Genomic DNA, 23940 nt, shown 5'->3' with positions numbered 1-23940 from the left:
GATGAAATAAAGAAACAGAGAGAGTTTTGTTTATCTTGACATATTTACGACCAGATACCGTAATAACTGTAGTCTGCGCGCAACTTTTTTTTTTCTCATTCATAACGAGCTAAAACTGGGGACAGCTTTAGCCAGGGGGACAGGTCATCCAAGACGGGGACTGTCCCCAGAAATCAGGGACGTCTGGTCAACCTAAAAAAAAACGTCACGGCACCGTTTTTTTGGCACAAGTCTTCTTGTTCTGCCGCTTAATTTTTCGGGCATTTCCGTCCAATTAAATACACCTGTATGCCAGTATTATTAAAAACAAAAAAAAAATGAACCGTCCAGCCGTACCATTTAATCTATGTGCCAATCATTTTGCAGGGAAATTAGAGGATGTGTTATTTAGGCAGCAGACAGTGAAGGAATCCACCGAATCTCCCAAACCAAAGGGATTTCCTCATCCGAGTGGCACGGCTCAAATGTGGATGTCGTGGGAATATAGCAAATGAAGAGCACCTAAACACCCAGATCTTTCCAGATTTCTTTCCCTCCCCCCTCCCTGTGTCTCCCTTTTCTCCCTCCCTCCCTTCCTCCCTCCTTCTTTCTCTTTGAGAAACAAGGTCAACATGGCGTCCAGGAGTCATGTGACCCATCCCCCCACCAACTTAGGGCATTTTTAGAATATTTCTGGCACGTCGGCATCATTTTTCCTTCACACACACACACACACACACACACACACACACACACACACACACACACACAAACACATATATATGTTCGTGTGTTCTCATTCGAGACGGTGTGTCCAAACTTTTGACTGGCAGTATATATAATGCTCTTTCTTAGCGGCTCTTCAGTGAAACCTGATTCACAAATCACTAAATTTGACAAATCTTTGCCCTGTGGATTGTTTTCCTCCTGTCAGCATATAATATGGCTGCAAATTGTAAAATGACAATTTTTACGGTCACATGAATAGAGCGTCACTTGGTTCAGTCCTTTGTGCGTCCCTTAGTTTCTTTTTCTCTTGTCTGGGGGGGGCAGAAAGCAGCTTCTCCACTGCTGTTAAAGGCTGATAACTGCAGATTACAAACGATTAAGTCAGTCCTGAGGTTTGCATTAGACACTGATATCGGACTCCGCGATGCTGCGCTCCCTAATGAACAGACAACAAACGAGTAAACGGGGAAATGGAGACTTCACCGCGCGAGTGAGCGGGTGGCGTCGAAGTCTATTTCTAAATAAAATCCACGTCCGGCCCCCTGTTCACCGATCACGTCACCTTTTTTTTTTTAATCTGTTCACACTGATATTTCCCGTCTCTCTTTGTCATGAACGCACTCACATGTGTGCAGATGTGCATCACGTCGCAGAGAACACGATGTTTAGGAAACCAGGCTGCTGTGGAAACTGTGCGCTGATTAATTATGTGACCACCGAGCAGGGACACACACACACACACACACAATTGAAGCTTCATATGGACACAGTCGATACCTTCCTCCTATGCGCACACACACGCACACACATTGACAGCTGTGAGAGGAGGGGGGTGAAGCCAGCAGTGGGCCTGGAGGTAATTGCTGCCTTTCCAGGGGTATTGTAAGAGGCACAAGTGTAGGGTTCAAGTGCAGCTGACCTCTGACCCTTCATTACTGCAGGAGTCTGAGAGTCAGGTGCACGTCTCACAGTGAGGAGGAAACGACAGCATGTCGAAAAGTCTTCGAAAGGCAATTTAATCGAGCAACGAGGGCGTGGTCGGTTAGTAAATATCCTCTGTGGTGATTTGACTCACGATGTGTGACATATGCTGCAAAGATTTAGGATATTTTTGATGCTTTTGGTTTCCGCCCTCCCCCCCGTTCATCGCAGCACACTTTAAAAATCCATTAGCAGACTTTTATATAACTTCCTCGGCCTGTGTAATCCATCCCATCGCAATCATGTGATGGAGTCAAGAGTCCCGGTCATCTGATGGATTTATTCTGCTGTCAGTGTTTCCCACAAGATTTCATGAGACCCTTTTTTTTTCTGTGTGTGTGTGTGTGTATTATGATGTTATTCCAACTATTAAAAACTATTTTCTATTTTTACAGTATATGAAATGTCCATTGAATACCACGTCTGAAGAGTTCGTTAGTCCTGTATATGAACTGGAGACGTTGCCTGGTCCGACGTCACTAAGCACTAAGTTTATTTCATTTATAAAAGCACAGAGCATTTGCACCAAAGGGTGTCAAGGGCAACATGTCTTGTAAGACATTTTTTTATGTAAAAAAAATATTATTAAAACCTTACGTGATTAGCTTTAAATAAAATAACCATTTATTGTGTCTTTAAATTACCGAGACGTGGTATTCTATGGACAAATGTATCTCAGATTAAATAAATCAGCGAATGAATCTAATTTATAATGAACAGTTGACTTTAAATGTAACTTTGATTGCTGGTGTTTATAAAGTTAAACGAGTCCACGTTTCCTCCAGGTCTTGATCTGCTCCCTGTGTTAGGGACGTACGTATCCATCCAGAGATACTGTTACTTCACACCAAAACATCGACACCACGTTGGCTTTTGCAAGAAAAATATGAATACTTAAACATCCCCACTCCTGAGACAGACCTCTATGATGGAAGTCCTTCAATTCAGAGAGGCAGGCAACGTCCAGATATATAATGAAAATACATCACATCGCCCATCACTGACATATAAACGTAGATCATGTCAACATACAAGAACATATAAATGGGAAGTGATGGAGAATGTAGAATGAGACCTTTATTGTCAAAGTTCTGTCAAGTTCTAACCTGAAGACCATTCTGTGTGGTCCAAAAAGAAAAACATCGAAGTCAGAGCGACTGTTCTTCCTTTTATTTGTGTTTGAGAGATTTTTCTTTTAATCTGCTCAGATTGTCTTTAATTGCTCTGATTAAAGATAAGTCTGACATTTGGCAGCTTGTTTAAATCTTATACAGAGGTATTGAATATATTTTTCATAATTACATTCACAAATGTTCTTTGTAAAAGTCACAATTTCCATACACACAAGCAGAGGTTTAAAAGTGTCGATATCGATATCGGTATTGTGATATTAGTTTCGGTATCACTTGGTATCGGGTAACTTGGTAAAGGAAAAATGGTGGCCTCGCACATTCGTACGCTTTAATTAATTTAAAATCTCTGTGGTCTAAAAAAACACTGGATTTTAAAAGTCAGTTTTTATTCATGAACAACACAAATAGCTTCACATGCTACAAGCTGCCCGTGGCATTTTCTCCTTCAGGTTAAATTTGGTACAGAGCAGTTTGTTTGAAACGTGCAAAAATGTTTACGATTTGTTATGAGACAGACTATAAGGTGCAGTAAATTAGACCCTGACGGGTTGCCGTAGTGTTAACATCGTAAGGGAAACCGAAACCCTGGCTGAGTGTAAAGAGTCTAATGATGCTTCCCCCCAAAAAAGCTTTTACAAAATACTTTACAGGCTGTGTGAACTATTTGGGTTATTATTTTTTTTTAATGATGGGATAGTACAAACATGGTTCCCATGGTACCTCATTAAAAACCAATGTATGCGAGAGCCTGATGCAACTAAGGGTGCGCTGTGAGTCATCATCGCCAGTTATTTTATAAGTCACGTGCCTCGAAAATGACGACATCAAACAAGTTCACATCAAGAGAAACACGAAATCACTGAACCCAATTTTAAAGGGTGAAATAAGAGCTAGGGTAAAAAATAAAAATGCAATAGTTGAAGACAAGACAGAATTACTTAAGAGGATGTGGATCGACATCACTGCCGCCTGAGGCCACGCCCCCTGAGTGGCAAAAACACAGTGAGATGTATCAGTAAATACAGGGAGACAGGGAAAATGTGGATTATCAGATCAAATTAAGGACAATTGGACTCAACAATGATCCATGCAAACTAGTGTGGATTTGGAAAAGTGGATTAGCCTGAGTTTCAGTTAGTTTAAGTCAATTTCAGTTATGATAAATGTAGCTAAATAAAAGATGCTAAGAGCTTTACTGAGAAGTAACATTAGCCAGATGATACTGTAGCGTTAAAAGGATGACGAGGAGTGATCACAAATATCCCATTTAAAACAACATCAACATTTTAATTCATTTTACAATTTAGACGCTGTTAAAGCCTGTGATTCAAACTAAAGCTGCTAATCTCCGTGTTCATCTGTCACTTTTTACCACTCAGTGGCCGTAACCATGGAGACTTCGCTAGCTGTGACGTCACGTGAATACCTTCTATATTTTGGATTATCCTCTATAAAGGGATTTGTTTTTGTTTGTATTCTTTTTTCATTAACAACTGATTAGTTGGCTGATTAAGTTTTTAACCAGGTTTTAACACAGTTTTAGCCTCATCATGTCTATAGATATCATCGTCTATTTATTCTAACATGTCAAGATCGTGATAAGATGAGCTGACGTGCAAAACGCGGCCAAAACAACAAATCTGTTGTCGTAGAAGTGAAACGCTGACTTTGTTCTCCCGTTAAGAACTTCAGATGCGCCGCATTAATTTCCTGAATTAAAAAGGGCGAAAATATGAGGAAGCGCGTTGACGGGATCTCCACAGTTTAAACGCTGGTGAAGGATCATGAGTTCATTCCATCACTGTCACGGCTGACGAAGCATTTTGAGGGGCTAGTTGTTGTAGCAGCTGGGAAGGTGACATTTTGGAGATTTGAGGTTTTGATGCGATGTTCTGCGTGTTCACGGTGTATTGATTTTTTCCTCGTGTTTCTCTTATCTCTCTCTGTTTGGGAAGCAGACCTTCTTTTTCCTCTTCCTATCTGTAACGCTCTCCTCAGTCCTCCTCTTCTTTCACCGCATCCCTCTCTCTCCTTCTCTCTATACATATATATATATATATGTCTGCATCACTCTGTGAAGTGGAAGTATTTAAACAGAAGTGCAGCGCCATGGCAACAGATCAGCTGTAACCAATCTACTCACTCTTTCTCAGGCCAGACGGTGCCATGTTAGCATAAAGGGGCGCCTGCTCTGCTAATAGGTGGTGCTACATGTCTATGTTACGTCCATAAATATCCAGTTTGGAAGAGTTTGGAAGAGTTTGGATGAACGGCAGGTCCAAACGTTTCCCCCAGCACAAAACTGACTTGTCAGTGGTCGTAATGTTGTGGCCGACCGGTGCACAGCTGCTGCGATTTTCCCGTCGTCCCCTGAATTTGAAGCGACCGCGCGTGAAAAGTCAACGCCTCCGGAGGTGAAGTCCTCCAGAAGTCGGCCAATCAGAACGGAGCTCACAAGGCAGGAAGGAAGGGGGTGGGGCTTAAATAGAGAGCAGTATGTTGCAGACGGCATCCGAAACCGCGCAAGGTTTTCAAAATCCCAACATCCCTCCGGGTGATTCCTCTGCAATTTATGCAAAGGTATGCAAGTGGAGTCGGGATTAGAATACAGATGGTAAAATGTGCATCGTGTGACCCGTTTAATTCCGGATGACTCTGGATGCAAAACTAAAACCGGCAATTTAATCTCCATAATACAACATTTCTTTTCTCCATTTTTTTTTTTTTTCAAGACACAGAATGTAATACAACACAAAAAGCTTTTAGAAGTTGGCTTTGGTCCCTAACTGTTAAACTGAAACCATAATGTATGGGAGAGCTCTGCATCAATATGTTCCAGATTGCTTATCTTAGTAATAATGTAATTTTGTGTGGTCGTGATGTTTAGGGTTGTGTGCGCATGCTTGCAGACATTTAGGGTTGAGGTAAATACGTACATACAGGAAAAGCTGCAGGAGCTTCACTAAAGCCACCGGACACCAGCCAATGTCTGTAGATGAGCAGAGAAATCATTCTCGGAAAAATGGTAATTAGTTATTTGCAAACAGGGCTTTAGGGCATAGGGCGCTTCACAAACACATGCGCACATATTTACATGCACTCTCTCTGTCCTGCACACACACACACACGTGCAGAAGTAGAGGTGGATTTTCTTTAGGCGGCGACACACGCGGTTCATTTTCACACAGCGTTCCTGGCGCGTGAAGCCGGTCGTCGCTGGGACGGAATTAAAAGTGAATCACTTTCGCGCTGTAACATGGACGTCGGCTGCAGACGGACAGGCAAGATTCAAGCTGCGTTTAAGTGTCGAAAACCCAATCGCTGCCGCAGTTTAAACAAATGCAAAGTGGAAACCTCGGCCGATTGTTCTCGACGTGATGTTAATTAATCTGGGAGGTGCTGAGTGTGATGCTGGGAGTTTGTCACCATTTAATCTGTTTTTTCGTTTTTGTTTTCTTCCCCTCCGACCCAGACTGCGAGCCGGAGGAAGTGTCTGACTGGTCCTTCGATGAAAACTGTCTCTTCTGCTGCTTAAGACGCGAGAAAGGAAAGGTAGGAGTCAGCCCAGCCTCGTGAAAATGACTTCGGCTGATCTTCTTTCTCCCTCAAACAGCAACATTTCCCACAACTTTCAAGATAAAGAAAAGAAACAATGAGGCGTTGTCAGTATGAATCTCAACTGTGAGGAGCGTTGGAGGTTTACAAATGAGACATGAAATGTAACAAAGTGTGTGTGATGATTTTCAAACGCACCGAAAACATCCGCGCGTGTTTGCATCACGTGTTTCCACGTGTGCATCGCAGAAAGCAGACCGGGACCTGCACTTAGCAGATGTTGCTTTTCTGCTCCTGTCTTTGTCCAAACCTCCGTGTTTTTGTCTTTTTTTTTTCTTTTTTTTTGGCTTCCTTCCCATTGGAAGTATCTTTGTCTCTCCTCCTCCTCCTCCTCCTCCCTCGCCTCCCCGTCCTCCCGCCGCACTACGTGTTATTTGTGTTGTTCAACCATCATGGTCTTGACCCCAATTTAGCGTATGAAAAGAGCAGGACATAATGATTTGGAGGTGAGTGCGTATTTGTGGGTGAGAGTGTGCGCTACAGGGAGGAGGAGGAGGAGGAGGAGGAGGAGGGAGGAGGAGGAGGGAGGAGGAGGAGGAGGAGGAGGAGGAGGAGGAGGGAGGTGACATGGGTGTAAATTAGTGAGACTCCCACAGCGGCGGAGAGGCCGGGGACTGCTCGGGCTCCCATCGACTTAAAAAAACACGCAGAGTGGAATGATAATGAGTTCATGGGACTGACTACTGTTACATTCACACACGCCGATCAGCCACAGCATTATGACCACCGACGGGACGGCTCAGTGTTCTGCTGGGAAAACGTTTGGGCCCAGGGTTCGTTCGTGCTGATTATGTTATGTTATTTAGACGTGTTGGTCTAAGCGACCCTCCTCCAGTCCCATAGCAACGACACGGCACGGTCCTTGACGGCAGCAGCCATTCCCAGCAGGATGCAGCCTGACACAGACACACAAAAACGCTTTAGTAACAACTAAAGAAAACAGCACAATGTGTTGACCTGGCCTCCAAATTCACTAGATCCCAAACTGATCTGTGGGATGATCCACAGAGGCCCCTCCCCTCAACCCACGGGAGCCAAGGCACAAGGGAGACTTACACAATATTAGGCTTTGGTTGCGTTCACCATCAGCGTTGCCGTACATACTATAATTATTGTATTTATACGGTATGATTTTTGGGCCTATACGATGTACGATTAAAAAAAAAGACCAAATGTACGATTTTGTGCATTTCCATGCACCCCAAAAACTAAACAAACATGCTTTCTATTTCATTTCATTTAACACGTCACCACCACTGACACTGCAACAAACTTAAAAAAATAAATGAATATTAGTTCGGACTCAGAGGAATCATGTCCAGTTATTCCTGTTGAGGCCGCTGGAGTGGGTGGTTGTGTTTAAGGGCCTGTTCAGACCACAGCCTGTATAAAAATGAAAGGTGGAACAGCTCCTCTGAAGTGAAGCCAAAGCGAGTAGAGCTCCCCCTGGTGGCTGGCTGCAGTATAGGTCAGAAGCTCCACCCCCTCCATGTTAGTGGATGAGACTAGGGCCAAATTAAAACACTTAAATAGACATCAGATATCATTTCAAGAATGGTTTCTGTTATTTTAAGTAGTTAATATAATGTTGATGCATGTTAATTTATTTTTTTTTTTTAGTTTAGTTTTTAGTTAGGTGTAGAAACTGGCTGTGACATGAGTCTGGAGGAAGTGTGGGCGGGGCATCGATATTGTGGCTCCGCTCTCAGACTGTAATGATCAGACTCTGGCTCCAAAGTCACAAGATGGCGCCGCCCGTATCCCTGGAAAAATAGCTTCAGTTTGGCCAGTGAGAGAAAGTGGCAACACACGTCCATATTTATATACAGTCTATGGATTTAAAATCCCACCTGGACGATCTGATCTTGTCAAAGACGGGTGTGGACGCCCCCAGGATGCACTGACATCACATTAGAGACATCTCCACATTTGGAGGTGGTGTCTGCGTTCTGGTTAGTGTGAACGCAGTGAGTCTAGAGTCACATCACTCGACGGGGGTTTTTTGTCTCATTCATTCAGAATAAAAAACAGCCCCTATTATTAATGATGACCTGAAAAGGAAAAAGCACCGTATGTGATGTCTGTTCATAATGAGAGGCTTTGAAAATATTCTGTCCTCGTAGCTGTTAACTAACTAAATAATAAATACATTTACAAATTAAAGTATTATGTGATTCTGTGTTAATTATTGATGAGTTCATGTTGACGTTTCCTCAGTTCCCGATGTCTTTATTTACCTTTATTATCTGAGTTTAAGGTGCGTGTGTCCATCGTTGTGGTTAGAATCTGAGTTTTGTGCAGGTCTAACAAACGTCAGGATGGAGATTAAAAAAAAACAAAAACTCAACATGACACATGCACACGAAACAGCAGCGGTGGAGATCCATTAGATCCATCAGCTGGTAGAATACTCCACTGCACCTCAAGGTGATGTCAGGGTTTATTTGCACACAGAGAAACTGAGACAAGATCTCAAGGCGCATTTGGAGGCGCCTATAAAGATGGGCACGATGAATAGAGCAGGTTTGTTTTTAACCGAAGTAGCCGAGCTGCTCCAGTACGTGCGATAGTTTGACTCAGATAAGATTTAAAGCGGCGGCGCGTTATTTCTTCGCTCCACATCTGGCGACACTGTCCACCACTAACGTCTATCGTAGCATCCGCACACGTTCACGAAACTAGAGGATGAAGGAGTGAATGAGGGAGGGGAGGAAGCGAGGTGGAGGAGGTGGAGGAGGAAGAGAAGGAGGAGGGGGGCGGCGTCCTTCCCTCAGTCATCGATTGTCACTTGTTTTTTCGACGTGACCCCGGTTTGACCTCCAAGGTCAGCCATCTGTCTATGCAAAACATCCCTCCACCAGCCCCCATCTGTCTCCTCCTCCCGTTCCTCTCTCCCTCGGCTTTCGCTAAGTTAGCTGCGCTAACGGACAGGGTTCGGTCTGAAGCTTTTGTACTATGCGTGTGATACAGTAATCATGTATATTGAGTGGAACTGCAGGAAAATTGAATTTAAATCAATAGCCAGAGCGAAATCAATTTAAACAAAGCTCAACAAGGATTATGGGAATTTCTTTCTTTTCATATATATGTGTATATATATATATATATATAGTCCATAATTATCTTAGACTCAGAGTCTGCAAACCACAGAATGCTTTCCTTTAATTGCATTCTTCTTCTCACTTGAATACAGTTCCCACCTTTTATTCAGCTGCTAGGATTTTGAGCGCTCTCTCCATCTCAGCGTTATTATCCTTCGTTTGTTGTGAAATACCGGCGGGGCGGGGGGAGTGTGTGTATGTGTGTGTGTGTGGGGGGGCATCGATTCTTTGATCTGAAGCGATGCAGAGAGAGGACCGAGGGTTAAAATAAAGAGGCGGGGAGATGGAGGCATCTTTAAAAACACACTCATGTCTGTTGCTTTGTCTGTTTTAGCGCAGATGCACAGAGACGCGTACTCCCACTCAAATTCCACGTTGTGAAGGTGATTGACGGCCACAAAAAAACACAGTTCAGACACACAGGGAAGGGCACCCAGTGCAGGACTTAAACCAGGGCCGCCTGCAGGCAGGAATACAGCCTCAGCACATGGGGCGGGCGCTCAACTGGATGAGCTAAAGACGGCCCCAGTTCAGAGCAGCTTTAAGGCAGCAACGCACCGAGGATGATTGAGCACATTGAATCTGTGGCCGTTCACTCTGATCAGTTTAGAGAATCAGTGCATGAGAAAAGGAAAAAAAAAAAATCAATTTTCCGATTTTGAAAGATCCGATCTTGACTGATAAAATCCTCGCCTTCATCTTTTCAAATATGCATTCAGTGGGGATCTCTGTGGCACGACAAATCTTGCTAGACCGTACGACGAGATTAGTGTGGGGGAGATCCAAGACGTGACCAAAGGGAAGAGCTCGACTAAAGCAAAGACACATAAAAGATGTGAAACTAGAGGGAAATATTGTGGTTACACCACAAATCTCTGGGATCTCTGCATCTGGAATCACGGCATTAGTTTTGTGAAAGTCTCTATTGGTGGCCATTTTGGAAATGGTTGCCAAAAGCCAGATATTGACTTCAGAGCATAGGGTATATGCCCCAGAAACTGTGTAAAATATGATTCATTTGGCTTAACAGGGTAAAAGAAAATGTATATGTAAATGAATATACTCGCACATCGTTTCTAACATATTTAGGCCCAAAAATTGTGATGCACTCGCATCACAACACATCTTCTCTTGACTGTTGGCGGAGCGGCAGAAAACCACGGGACACCGACAGCGGGATACGTTTAAACAGCCTTAATGTTTCAACAAGCCAGCTGCGTCGCGTGTTTTACGTGCGATTGTTTTTTTTTTGACACCTTGAACCTTTTACCCGACTCATTCGTCTGCGTCTGTGTTCATTCGCGCAGGATCACGGCGTAGAGAACGGTGGAGGCAGCCACGCGCTGTCGGAGTGTGAAGACTTCAAACAAGAGCAGTCCCGCATCAGCCGGCTGGAGAGACAGGCCCAAGACTTCCTCAATGCTGTGTTGCACAGAAAAGGTGAGACGCACTTTCAGTCTGGTCACAGCCGTCTTGAGTACTGTGACATTCTAAAAGGTCATTTCAGACTGGTCAACTCAGAAAAGACTGGTTAATTTCCCTAGGAATGTTGTTTCATTGTTTTAAATCCCAAAGAGGGTTCAAAATGTCATACCCTTAGAGACAGATCAGACTCCACTGGATGTAGTCGTTTGCATATAATACAACTATTTTAAGTAACTGAGATTTGGAACTAACCATGGGAATTAAAACAGTTGCTTTGCCTTTGTTGTCTTGTGTCTGTGTAGAATCAAACGGCTACAGCGGATGTGTGTGCAGCAGGTTTTCATAAAAAGGACATTTTTAACATTTGGGATAAAAAAAAAAAAGGGGGGCAAGGATCGGTCCCTGAGGGACTCCGCGTGTGACTTTTTCCCAGTTTCACAACTGGATCAAAGTCGTTTGTGCCTTGCAGGTAGACCCTAAAACAGTTGAGATCTGGGCCAGAGAGGCCGACCCACTTTTACGACCTGTACTGAAAGAGCCGTGATTAATAAGAGAAACTCTGTAGAAGTATCGTAGCTGTGGCATGAGAAACGGGTGCAGAATTTGGGAGTGCAAAATCTTCAAAATCTTATCACACAAAACAAAAGGCAAAAGTGATGATCAAAGCTGATTGAACCTTTTTTCGTTTAATGTTTAATGGGTAAATTTTGAAAGGAAAATATGAAATTGGACGCTACAAACAACCAACTGGTTAATCTTCAAGGTTATTCAGGAGAGAAGGAGCTTTGCATGTGGCTTTCACTACATACAGTATCATACATGTGCACGAGTCCTTTTCATCGGCATCTTCAATACTTTTTCTCTGACTCAATACAAAATCGACCGCCTTGTGAGAAGTAAATGTAATCAACATGTTTTCAGATATTTGGGCATTTAACAGGTTAAATGTTCCTTATTCTTAAACGGCGGGAGGAAGCACAGATCACGGATTAGAAGATACATTTGCTTCATGCTGCTCTTGTGAAATTAGATTTGACGCAGTGTGAACATTCGTTGAATGGATTCTTTGTTAAAATCATGATACATTTTTGTAATTAATGTTCTGTTAATGCCTTTTGTTCTCCGTTATCGGACAGATAAGCTAAGCTACACGCCGCTCTGTCCATTCCTGACTACCCGTTTCACTTCTCGTCCACATCTAAACTGATTTTAATCTCTTATTATGCATCGGGGCACACATATCATTACCATTCCTCAGTCCACACTGAGAAACATTATCACACCAGCTGCGTCACTCATTCATTCACTCTCATCTTTTGTGCTGGTGTCAAATCATCATCCAGTCAGTGTGTAAATATTTGCTGCGCTGGCCTAATCCCCTCTAAACTGAAAATGTTCCGTGGATTCTGCCTCGGTGTGTTTGCTGCGAGCTGAGCCTTGGAGACAGTAGCTGTTGTGCTTTATTCCAGGAGGGAGGAAGCAGATGTTTGTACAATCAATACACGGCCCTAATCAATTTGGCTCCATGCACACAGGCAGAGCGGCCTGTGGAGCTGCTATATTTAGACAGCGTCTAAACAGTCACACAGGCATAGGCATGATGAGACGCGCACATTCACAGAGTCGTTAATACAGTCAGGCAAACAAACACTGCATTAAATAATCCAGTTCGTATTCGCCAGCAGACACTGATGTGGCTGCTAGTTTTCTTCATGCTAGAGCATCCCAGCCACTCGACAACAGTTGCTTCAATCGTCCAGAGCGCGCAAGATGTGGATGGAGCCCTCATTAAACTTTGATTTAGCAAAACATTGACTTCAGCCTGGTGTAGACGAAATATAAACCTGCACAACTGCAGCTTGATTAATTGATTAGTAGGTCAGTGTAACAATGGCGTGATGAATTGTTCAGGTTGTTTTTTGCATTTTCAGATATTTGCAGGTTTTTTCTTACGTTCTATAGTAGCCTGAAGTACTAGCTCAAGCGGGTGACTTTATATTGTGTATTAGGAAATTGGGTTCTGGGAATGTAGAGGCTAAATTACTAATTGATTAATCAAGAAAAAATAAATCTATAATAATAGAATCACAATCAGGCCAGGTCACTTTGCTCAGTGGTACAAGAAAAGCATAAAATTAAATTAGCATAAAAATAAAAGCGTCAGAAAAGAGAAAAACTGTACGACATGAATTAGACTTTCAGAATAAAATAATAATAGAAGCAGATATGTACAATGAACTTGAACAGTAGCATATACATACTGAGAGTTTTATTGAGAATGGTCATGTGCTTTGTGTAATAACTTATAATAATGATGATAATAATAACAGTCCTACAGCTTCTACTAACCTGTCTGTAATTCTGGTTATCTTAAGGTAAGGTTACAAAATTTTGTTAAATGTCTGGTAGTTTCATTCTGACTTTGACTTGGTCCGACTGGTAGTAGCGTATTTCCTCTCTCAATTTTAAAATTGACATTTTGAGGAAAAGTTAACTGAAGATGTTCAGAGATACAAACATTTGTGAGACTCATCTCCAGAGAATGTTGAACCTGCCATTGTTGAAAGTGAAGCAGGAAGTGGAAACAAAATTAACCCGACAGTAAAAAAACGAACAAACAAACAAACAAACAAAAATGTCTGTGCCCTGCAGAAGTATAACCTGCACTTAACCCTTTATAGAGCACTCACTGAAATACTCGGAAATTCTAAATTTCCACCTTAGAGTGTTATTGTCGCACGTCTATTTTACGTTCGTGCTATTTTTAAATTTTTTTAATTTTCGTGGAGAAAATCAACATTAATGAACAACATTAGTACACTTCTTCACGGTGCCTAATAAATCAGTTATACTCAGCGTTCATACAGAGGTGGACCTCATAGACCACATTTAACCTGAGAACATTTCCTTGATCTTCTCTGATTGACTGAATGAAACCCACATGCTTCTAAACCTCACTGAGAGGAACAGGGACACGATTTTACAATGTGTGCTGAAGTTACCAAATATGGTTCCTTGCCCCATAAAGGGTTAAACGTTGAAACCAGCACATTTTGCAGTGGTTAGTAGTCATGTGAAGTGCATAATTTAGTGTTAAATTCAGCTTTTGTAGACAAAACAAAACCCAGACCGGACTTTGTATTGCACGGTATTCATGCACGCAGAGTCAGAAAAACACCAACATCAAGCCTCGGGAAGCTTCCTCTATTGAAGTAGATGACAGATTACAGAATCTACAGAAAAGAAAAAACTCACAGCTGCCAAATCACTCTGCTTTGTTGTAACAAGGCGAGACTTCTTGTGTATCTTTGCACAAACTTGTAGTGTCACACAGCGGCCATTTCCTAGCAAACACTCTATAAATAGTCGCTGCATGGCGGGGTTTCCCCAGGAGAGTTCCCATGGTGGCGTTCTGCACCTGTCAAAATGGAGCTATCTGGGTTTTCTTAGCATTTGAGGTGTGTTCAGTAGTGCCGGAGTGGGCAAAGGGTCGCACAGTGTATCTACAAATCTGAATAACTTGGTGACACACAGCTCAAATAATTTAACTGCCGTGTCAACAATGTCATTTTACTAACAGGGATTACAAAGCCTAGTGTTAAAGTGGAGCACAGAAGTCAGATAACATCAACGGAGGATTATGAAAAACACAACAACAAATTATAATACATCACCTACGTGCAGGGTCGTCAAAAGGAACAATTGAAGGCTAAAAAAGAACATGGCAGCTTTTCATTTCAGCGATGCCGTGCTTTTTAATGCAATACTGGAACACTACAAGGCTTCTGTTGTTGCCGTGTCTAAATAAAATACACAGGGTCCATTGTTTATCCATGGCCACACAGGAAATTTGATATTTATATCCTCCAAAAAGTGTATGAGCAATTACTTTCCAGTAGATATGTGGTAAATACTCCTGTGGCTATGAAGAGCTGGTACAAATGAGCTGAGAAAGTGGAGTAAGGGGTTTTTAATGAAGGCAAACAAGTTGAGGAAGTAACAGTGCAGAGTTTAAAAACAGGAAGCCCACTGGGAAAGCAGATGTGTGAAGAATAACGGGGGAAAGCGGCACCGTTCACCTGCTGTTTGCTCTGCCGCCTCAGCCTTGCTCAATAGGCAGGATTAATAGCTACGTATAGTGCATGTGATTTTTGGATTATTTCAGCACGGCTATGAGATTACATTTTTTGGGGGCTGATGTATTGTTTGAAGGATTTATGGTTTGAGTCAGTGACGCACGTGGTGAAGTATTCAAATAATGTAGCTATCGGTTAAAAAGAGATAAGTGCGGCAGAGTTATCTAGGACAATGCCAGATTAACGCAGTAATAGCGAATCGGTGTCGTCATCGTTTTCGCCACCGTATAGCTCAGCGCGTATTAAATGGTGAGATCAATGACCGGTGTTTGATGCGGTTTGTTTTGTCGCAGCAGGGAGCAACAGGACGTTTGGGTTTGACGTTTCCTCCCTCTTAGGCCTCAGCTGTAGTCCTTTCCATATGAACACCAATCAGCTGTAATCACGGCTGTGAGCGTATGCATTTTGGCACATTTGGTCTGGTTGGTGTCATTTTGGAGCCATGGCGTGACAAAAACTAATTTAGTGTTTAGTCTGAAAGATGAAATTTAGATCACACGGAGCTTTGCATCATTGCGGATGCAGCAAGTATAACAATAGTAGTCTCTAAACACGTGTTGCACTTAGAAAATAGTTATTTTATGGTGTACAATATACTTGTAAAGGGTTGTTTGGATTTTATGATACTAGTGGAAGCAGATTTGAATTTATAATCACCATTTACTTTCTAAATATACCTTCACTGATATGACAAGTAAAGAAAAAGAAGACCATGAAAAAGTTATATACTTTTAAATACACTCACTGAATATGTTAGGAGCTGTTATCCTTAAATATCATTTGTCCTGAAGTAAAATATTCATCAAAAATCATCAAAAACATGATATTCTGATTTATTTCTTTTTTTCCCGTATGAAAACCCCAATGATGTGCCACATGCTGCCTACTGCTGTTGGCTAAGCTAGTTAGCTGTTGTCTTTTTGTTGGTTGCTAGTTGGTACCTGACTGTTAGCCTGTTGGTCAGTTTTTCAGTCAGACTGGGCTTCTAAATGTGCTTTGCCTCGGATCTTGTAACTAGAGATTGTAACATCTTATCCGGTGTAATAATAAATGTTGTTTACACTTTATTAACTTCAGGAATGAAGGTGTTATAGTATCTTGGTACAAAAACTCCTTGGTGATGGTACAGCTGCAGCTGTTGTTTAAGTTAATTGCTCAATCTATACGGTGTCAACTGAGAAAACAAATGCTTGTTACAAGTACCCCATGCTTCAAAATGGCACAACAGTGTGGACATAAATATTGTCCCCACGTGTTGATCTGTGCAGATATAATCAACTGAACACACTGATCCGAGTACATTAAATTCATGAAATGCTCTGGATTTCTAGACGTTGCATTGCATATCTGAAGGAAATTGATGGAAAAGGCCATGAAAGCCGCAGCTGAAGAACGGCAGGCAATAATCTGCTGTATGCGCGGATATCATGATGCTTTCAGCATGGTCAACAGGCAGGATTAAGAGCTGCTTCTGAGTGTTTTTTGGATTATTTCTTAGCAGCATCAGGATTACATTTTCAGGATGAAATGGGATAGTGGGAATAGGAAGTGGACTGTGCCAGCAACTGGCAAGTGAATTCCTGGAGGATGGGATGCTGACATGTTTGCCCCTCTGTTTTGTGTCTTTCCAGACCTCCCAAGTTTCTCAGACCCTCACATTCCTCTAGTGGCTCGTGAGATCATGCAGCGAATGATCCGCCAGTTCGCTGCCGAATATACCTCAAAAACTACTCAGGACGACCCGCCCCTGCCCAACGGCACCATGAAGGACCAAAGCCTGCCGAGAGCGGTGTCTCTGGCCCCGGCCCCTGGCTCCCCGCCCGGGCCCCTGCCTGCGCCAGGCTCCCCTCCATCATCTGCCTCCTCCTCTCCATCCCCGACCCCAGGGCCAGGCTTCAGCCCCAACTCCGCTGCTGCTGCCTCAGCAGTCATCTGCACCCAGAGCAGCAACGGTACGGGAGCTAGCAACGGTGGGGGAGCAGGGGGAGGCACGGCTGCTGCCTCTGCACAGAATCCCGTCCTCAGCAAGCTTCTCATGGCCGACCAGGATGGCCCGCTGGACCTCACCGTCAAAAGGAACCAGGCAGATCCAGAGCCCAGCCAGCAGGGTGAGAGCAGCACCACATGCACACGATACTTCCTGTCACTCATTGTATTGTCCTAGAATATGACAAATCTATTCCAGCCTGTGAAGAAACACAGTCTGTCTAACCTTGGTGCAAGCTTTACCCTAAAGTTAATTCTTATAACGTCCCCATAAAGTTGCGTGTCCTCAAAACGTAGGTACTCTGCAAGACTTTGGTCCCCGCAACGTAATAAAAACAAGACCCCACATTAATGATTAATGAAGGTACATTTTGCCCTCGTGTCTACTGGCTGGTCTGAGTAAAAATAGTCATCCTGTAAGTAATAGTAGAATGAGCGGGAAAGAAAGTATACCGTATATAAAAATATGAAATTACAAATTCACACAAATATATATAGAAACTGTTTCAATAATTTTCGTGATGCGAGGCACGTGTTGAGTTGATTGCCTCTCTCAGGACCAGATTGAAACAATCCAAACCCTGGATTTTTGTCTTCTCTGCGCTTGTTCTCATTTCATCTTATGGACAATGAACGCTCATTGTTAGAGGTACTATACATGTCAGAGGATAAAACTCATTTGCGTTTGTCCTGATGTATGTACTGTATATCACACACACACACACACACACACACACACAGAGACTCAAATGAAACACATTCACTTTTTGATCACCGAAAAGCCATTATCTTTTGGATCGAGTCCGGGCAGAGCTCTGAAATATATCTCCCGGCTCAATGTCCGTTTAATCAAACTAAACCAGTGGGGGGTCAGCGGTTTGATCAGCGAACAGGCTGCGGGGTTGAAGCATCAGCCCTCCGTTTCAACCCTCAACCACAGTGTGACCGGGCACCCACTTTAATACCAGCTTTTTGGAATCTGCTTACAGTAAGCCTCCTTAATTTTTTATTTATTTATTTTTTTAATCAACGATAAAAAAAAAGATAGAGGCATTTACATCCACCTCATGCTCACAAATTATCTCTCTCTCACGCATACAACACTGTTTGGAGGAATTCTGAGTCAGATTATCCTTCAAGCGGGATCATATAAACACACGCTGCACTATTTCATTTTCGGGAGGGATAAGAAACACATTCTTTTTGCTTCAATGTTTTGTAACAAGTCACAAATTCTAAAACTTCCGAACCCTAAGAGAACTGGCTCATATTGTCTGTGCTAGCATGGCAGCTAACAGTTGTAGCAATACTTTGTCTAAATAACCACAACATTCAAATTCAAACTCATATTCATGAAAGTGTAGACAGATAGCTAGTGGTTGTTGAGCTATTTTTACCTTATTAATTTTATTATATGGCTGCAGTAAGTTTCAAGTTCTGCCGTCACATCCTTTTAACAATGATAGGCTTCACACCAATGCTTTACGGATGATTCTGGCGTGTTTGTGTAGACATATTCCACCGAACACACTCTGCGATAAATGTGTTCTTGATACTAGGGCTGCAGGAATAAGAAAAAAAGGTCGTGTTGGCCAGGTAATTTACACTTCACGAGAAACTCAAGTGCCAAAGTCCTCATAGGCCCCTCCCCCCGCAGTATACGTCACACATGCATTGTGGGAAATGCAGGAGATGGACGACGGGAGGCAATTTTCTTATCACTTTTTTTTTATTACTTTCATTCAGCATGCATCCACACACAGTATGATGATCTCTACCCAGGAGAGATTAGCGGTCACACCTCGAATATTAGCATCTGGAAGCTCACAGAGTGAGCGTTAACTGTGCCCTGCTCCAGTTTCTAACCAGTCACAGAACAGCTGCCAGACACGACATGACAAAAAAGTTCTGTCCGGTTGTTGGGTCGAGAACAAGCTGCGAGAAACAGAAGTCGAATACACTTAATTTTGTCGTCTTCTCGCTTCTCACAGTGTATGCAACAGACCTTTCAGAGCCTTCACACTGTGGAGTTGGAGTTCATGATGTGATTAGAATTAAGGGCACGTGGCTGCATAAATATGCATGTTGATGAGGAAACAGAAACATTTTCCTGTGACTATTTAATACATTAACAAAGGTAAGCTCCTGTTATTTTCACCAACCAACAGTGGTCATGTCAAAACAAAGCATGGTAATGTAGATGATAATTAAAATGTTCATTAGCTCAGAGGAGGACCTCATTAGTGTACCTTGTTATGTGTAATTGATCATGGTTGTTATCCCCGGGCATTTTTTGAATTGGGGGCAGTTTGTTTAAGATTCATTTTGGATCTCTTAGGAGTATATGTATATGTGCAAGCAATACACACCCACACATACACACACACACACACACACACACACACACACACATATTGATATTAATATATCCATTCATATTCATCCTGTGTCCACTGTGTTCTATTTTGTTTTGTTTGCTTGTTATAACCTGGTGAGTAAACAACAAAAAAATCCCTGAAGATTAACATGGTAGTAACCAGTCCTGAGTCAAAGGGTCAAAGGTTCAGCTGCACTGAAGGGATTATAGTGTATGTTCTCTTAATGAATGCATTGGTGTGTTTTTTTTTAATCTCAGATTTTCAGCTGTCTGTTTCACCTTTAAATTCAAGTTTTTGCGTTTTACTTTTCAGATAGATTTAAACAAGATCAAAACAGGGTGGAATAATGATATATATAAATACTAAAGTCAATGGGATGACCCATAGAACCCAAAGGTCCCACTAACGACACCAGACACCACAGGACGCCCTCAGAAGGCCCATGTCCATTCTCTGATTAGTCACAACTGTTTTTGGAGGCACAAGAGAAACCTACACAGTATTAGGAAGGTGGTCATAATGTTATGCTTCATTCATTGCTTGTATCACAAAGAGACCAGCTGTTCTTCTTTGTGCCACTTTAGTGGAGAAATAGGAATAAATGTTTCCTATGTCTATTTTTCACAAACAGCAAATTTGTGAACTCTGACAGTCCTGGTAACTAATATGAAACCTCTTATATTCATCGAGCCGTAGACCTACTATAATCACTAACAGTTTTTAAAACCCTGTATTCTTGCTTATCTTGACAACAGTGACTTTATGACCACTCTATACCCCCACTAAACCTTTCTACAGTGAATATTTTTAATTGTAGCCCTACCCATTCTTTTGAACTCATTATCAGTCTCTTATGTAACATGCATCAGCTTTATCTCTTCTCTTTGTCTTTTCTTTGCCACCGGCGCCTCAGAGCTTGCATCTGAGCATTTGAGGGTCTGGGTTTCCTGTAAAGCGTCTTGATTGACACTGTGTAAATATAACTGCATTTAATTGGTGGTGAAGTTCGCAAATGTTTTAATGCAGTAAACTCGCACGCCTGAGTCCGCCTGAGTGTGAACAGTAAAACACACACCTCTCCTACTTATAATGACTTATTTTAAAATAAAAACTTCCAAAGGAAATGTTTTTTTTTTTTTTTAGCATGAGGATAATTAATCCGAATTTAACATACAGTATAGAATATTGTCAATATAATACCCTGAGTGTAAATTGAGTTTTTTTATATATATATATATTATCACTTTCGCTCAGGAGTAAGGTATGGTTTCCATGGTAACTGGCTTCCTTGTACTTTCAGGTTAATCAAATTTTGATTGCAATCCAAAACGTTGTATAGGAAGCCCATTAAACGTGTCTGGTGAAAATCAAGAGAGTCAAGCTGGATTGAAGAGGAGAGCATATATAGTGTACTAAAAGTAAACACGTCCAATAACATCTGAAAATACCAGAACAGAGCCAAGAAAAGATATTAACACGGCAACTTTTGATGTGTTCATTCTGCAGAACTGTAGATTTATTAAAAAAAAAAAAATCTGATTTTCCACCGCACCATATATGTTACAGGAATCCCTAATTGTCTCATATAATAAAATTTTATAATCTGTTTTACACTCATATTTTTTTCATATTCATGCCTATTTGCATTGAAGAGAATACCACCTCAGTCTTGTTTAACAACTCCTCCTGTGTGGGTTTTTTTTTTTTTTTTCCTCAGATGGCGTCCTGGACCTCTCCACCAAGAAAACCCACAGCACAGGCAACCCCAAAACCTTGTCCGGCTTCTCCCTGGCACCTGGGGTCAAAGGGTAAGACAACGGGATTAAGGTTCATTCACTAATGCGGGACATACGGCGTAATGTACACACATTCCCTACGGCAGTGCGTCAGTCTGGCTCGCCCTGTAAAAACACCACCCAAACACTAGTCGACGCTGTGTCTGTTTTTACCTGTTGGGTTAATTTTTGTTTCTACTTCCTGCTTCACTTTCAACAACGGCGACTGAAACTTTTGCCCAAGTTTCGCAGAAGACGAGTCGCACAAATCTCCAGACTGCCCCAGTTAACCTTTCCTCTATGTGTTCTGTCTTTATTGGTCCCAAACAATAAATTTGAAAGAATGCAGGAAATACTAAAGCGGAAATACAGTGGGGGAAATAAGTATTTGATCCCCTGCTGAATTTGTAAGTTTGCCCACTTCCATAGAAATGATCAGACTCTGGTTTTTATGGTTGTTTACTGGTTATGGGTATAGACAGAATATCAGTCGAAAATGCATAAAAAACACACAATCTAAAAGTTATAAATTGTTATGTATTTTATTAAGGGAAATAAGTATTTGATCCCCAACAATTCACTTAGAATTCAGGCTCCTACAGATTGGCTGGTGCGCATGTGGCACACAGCTGTGCTCAGTCAACTAATTACCAATACTCCTGATCTTAACTCGTCATGTATATAAAGCACACCTGCTCTAAGAATCAGTTTCTTACATTCCAACTTCTACAGCACCATGGGCAAGACCAAAGAGCTGTCAAAAGATGTCAGGGACAAGATTGTAGACCTGCACAAGGCTGGTATAGGTTACAAAACCATCAGCAAAAGGCTTGGTGAGAAGGTGACAACTATTGGTGCCATTATTCGCAAGTGAAAGACCCATAAAAGGACCATCAACTGTCCTCGGTCTGGAGCTCCCCGCAAAATCTCACCTCATGGAGTGAGGATGATGATGAGAAAGGTGAGGGAGCAGCCTAAAACAACAGGCAGGAGCTTGTTGATGATCTGGAAGCAGTTGGGACCTCCGTCACCAAGAAAACAGTTGGCAACACACTGCGCCGTTATGGATTGAACTCTTGCAGTGCCCGCAAGGTCCCCCTGCTCAAGAAGGCACATGTACAGGCCCGCCTTAAGTTTGCCAGTGAACATCTAAATGACTCAGAGAAGGCTTGGGAGAAAGTGCTGTGGTCTGACGAAACCAAAGTTGAGCTATTTGGCATTAACTCGACCCGCCGTGTTTGGAGGATGAAAAAACTTGAGTATGACCCAAAGAACACCATACCCACGGTTAAGCATGGAGGTGGAAACATCATGTTTTGGGGCTGTTTTTCAGCAAAGGGTACAGGGCAACTTCACCGCATTATGGGGCCAATGAATGCAGCCATGTACTGTAACATCTTGGACAAAAACCTTCTTTCCTCAGCAAGAACACCGAAGATGCCTCGTGGGTGGGTTTTCCAACATGACAATGACCAAAACATACTGCCAGGACAACAAAGGAGTGGCTCAAGAAGAAGCATATTAAGGTCATGGAGTGGCCTAGTCAGTCTCCAGACCTTAACCCGATCGAAAACCTGTGGAGGGAGCTGAAGCTCCAAGTTTCCAAGAGGCAGCCAAGAAACTTGAAGGATTTAGAGACTGTCTGTAAAGATGAATGGGCCAAAATCCCTCCTGCGCTGTGTGCAAACCTGGTGACCAACTACAAGAAACGTCTCATCGCTGTGCTTGCCAACAAAGGTTTCTCTACAAAGTACTGACTTGTGTTGTGCTTGGGGATCAAATACTTATTTCCCTTAATAAAATACATAACAATTTATAACTTTTAGATTGTGTGTTTTTTATGCATTTTCGACTGATATTCTGTCTATACCCATAACCAGTAAACAACCATAAAAACCAGAGTCTGATCATTTCTATGGAAGTGGGCAAACTTTCAAATTCAGCAGGGGATCAAATACTTATTTCCCCCACTGTATACTACTACCAACCACACCAATCACAGTAGTAGGCACACGTTGGGCTATGGTGTCAGGGTCTCATCGACGTAAAAACCTAAACCGCTTATTATTCCAAAAACTTGAATTTCTGCAGTGTACTCAGTGTACTTTCCTACTAAATGTATGTAGACATTTGGTCTGCGGGGATGATCTGAATGCAGAGGCCGAACCACAGCCAGGCTTCTCTAGTTCTTCTTCAACAAGGGTTGATCTCACATGCAGAGATCATTTTATCTGCTGCTGCAACTGATTCTGTCAAACTGGTCAGAGTTTGCGCTGTATAGATGGCGTTCAGCCTCAAACAAAGGCATCGCAACTCCTCAGGAGTCGTCAGATTTACCTCTTTGGTTTATGAAAACATGAGGACTATTACTCTGGTATGCAACACCCTACAGAGTGCACTGTTGAATATTTACTCCTTAAATTTTAATGAATTGTCTGGTACGATCATGCTGTGGAAGACACAGGGGAGCTCTTGACCCACTGACGGTCAAGTTATTTAAATTAAATTTATTTTCATTTAAGGTTACCATTCCTATAGAACCGATCTATACCTTGTTCTTTTATTAAACCATCCTCCCTAAACCCCATTCCTTCAATGCACTGTGTCATGATTACTAATTGCATATTGCTAATCAGCTACACTGAAGCAGCACATGCATGGAGCGGCCAGCAGAAACAGTTCAAATCTCACATAGCAAATGG

At 42.2% G+C, this 23940-nt stretch overlaps 1 protein-coding gene across 1 annotated transcript in view; it reads left to right on the top strand.

The window, feature by feature from the left end:
• The window catches only part of lcor (ligand dependent nuclear receptor corepressor), a 99366-nt gene that overhangs the window by 56985 nt on the left and 18441 nt on the right, over positions 1 to 23940 (top strand). Inside the window, exons 3-6 of the mRNA XM_047577253.1 lie at positions 6295 to 6374; positions 10846 to 10978; positions 16731 to 17207; positions 21181 to 21271. Coding sequence (XP_047433209.1) covers positions 6295 to 6374; positions 10846 to 10978; positions 16731 to 17207; positions 21181 to 21271 — 781 coding nt within the window. The remainder of the gene's footprint in view (positions 1 to 6294; positions 6375 to 10845; positions 10979 to 16730; positions 17208 to 21180; positions 21272 to 23940) is intronic.

The sequence above is a fragment of the Mugil cephalus genome, chromosome 2 (genome assembly GCF_022458985.1).
Source record: "Mugil cephalus isolate CIBA_MC_2020 chromosome 2, CIBA_Mcephalus_1.1, whole genome shotgun sequence".
Taxonomy (NCBI): Eukaryota; Metazoa; Chordata; class Actinopteri; order Mugiliformes; family Mugilidae; genus Mugil; species Mugil cephalus.
This window is presented reverse-complemented; position numbering and strand designations above follow the sequence as displayed.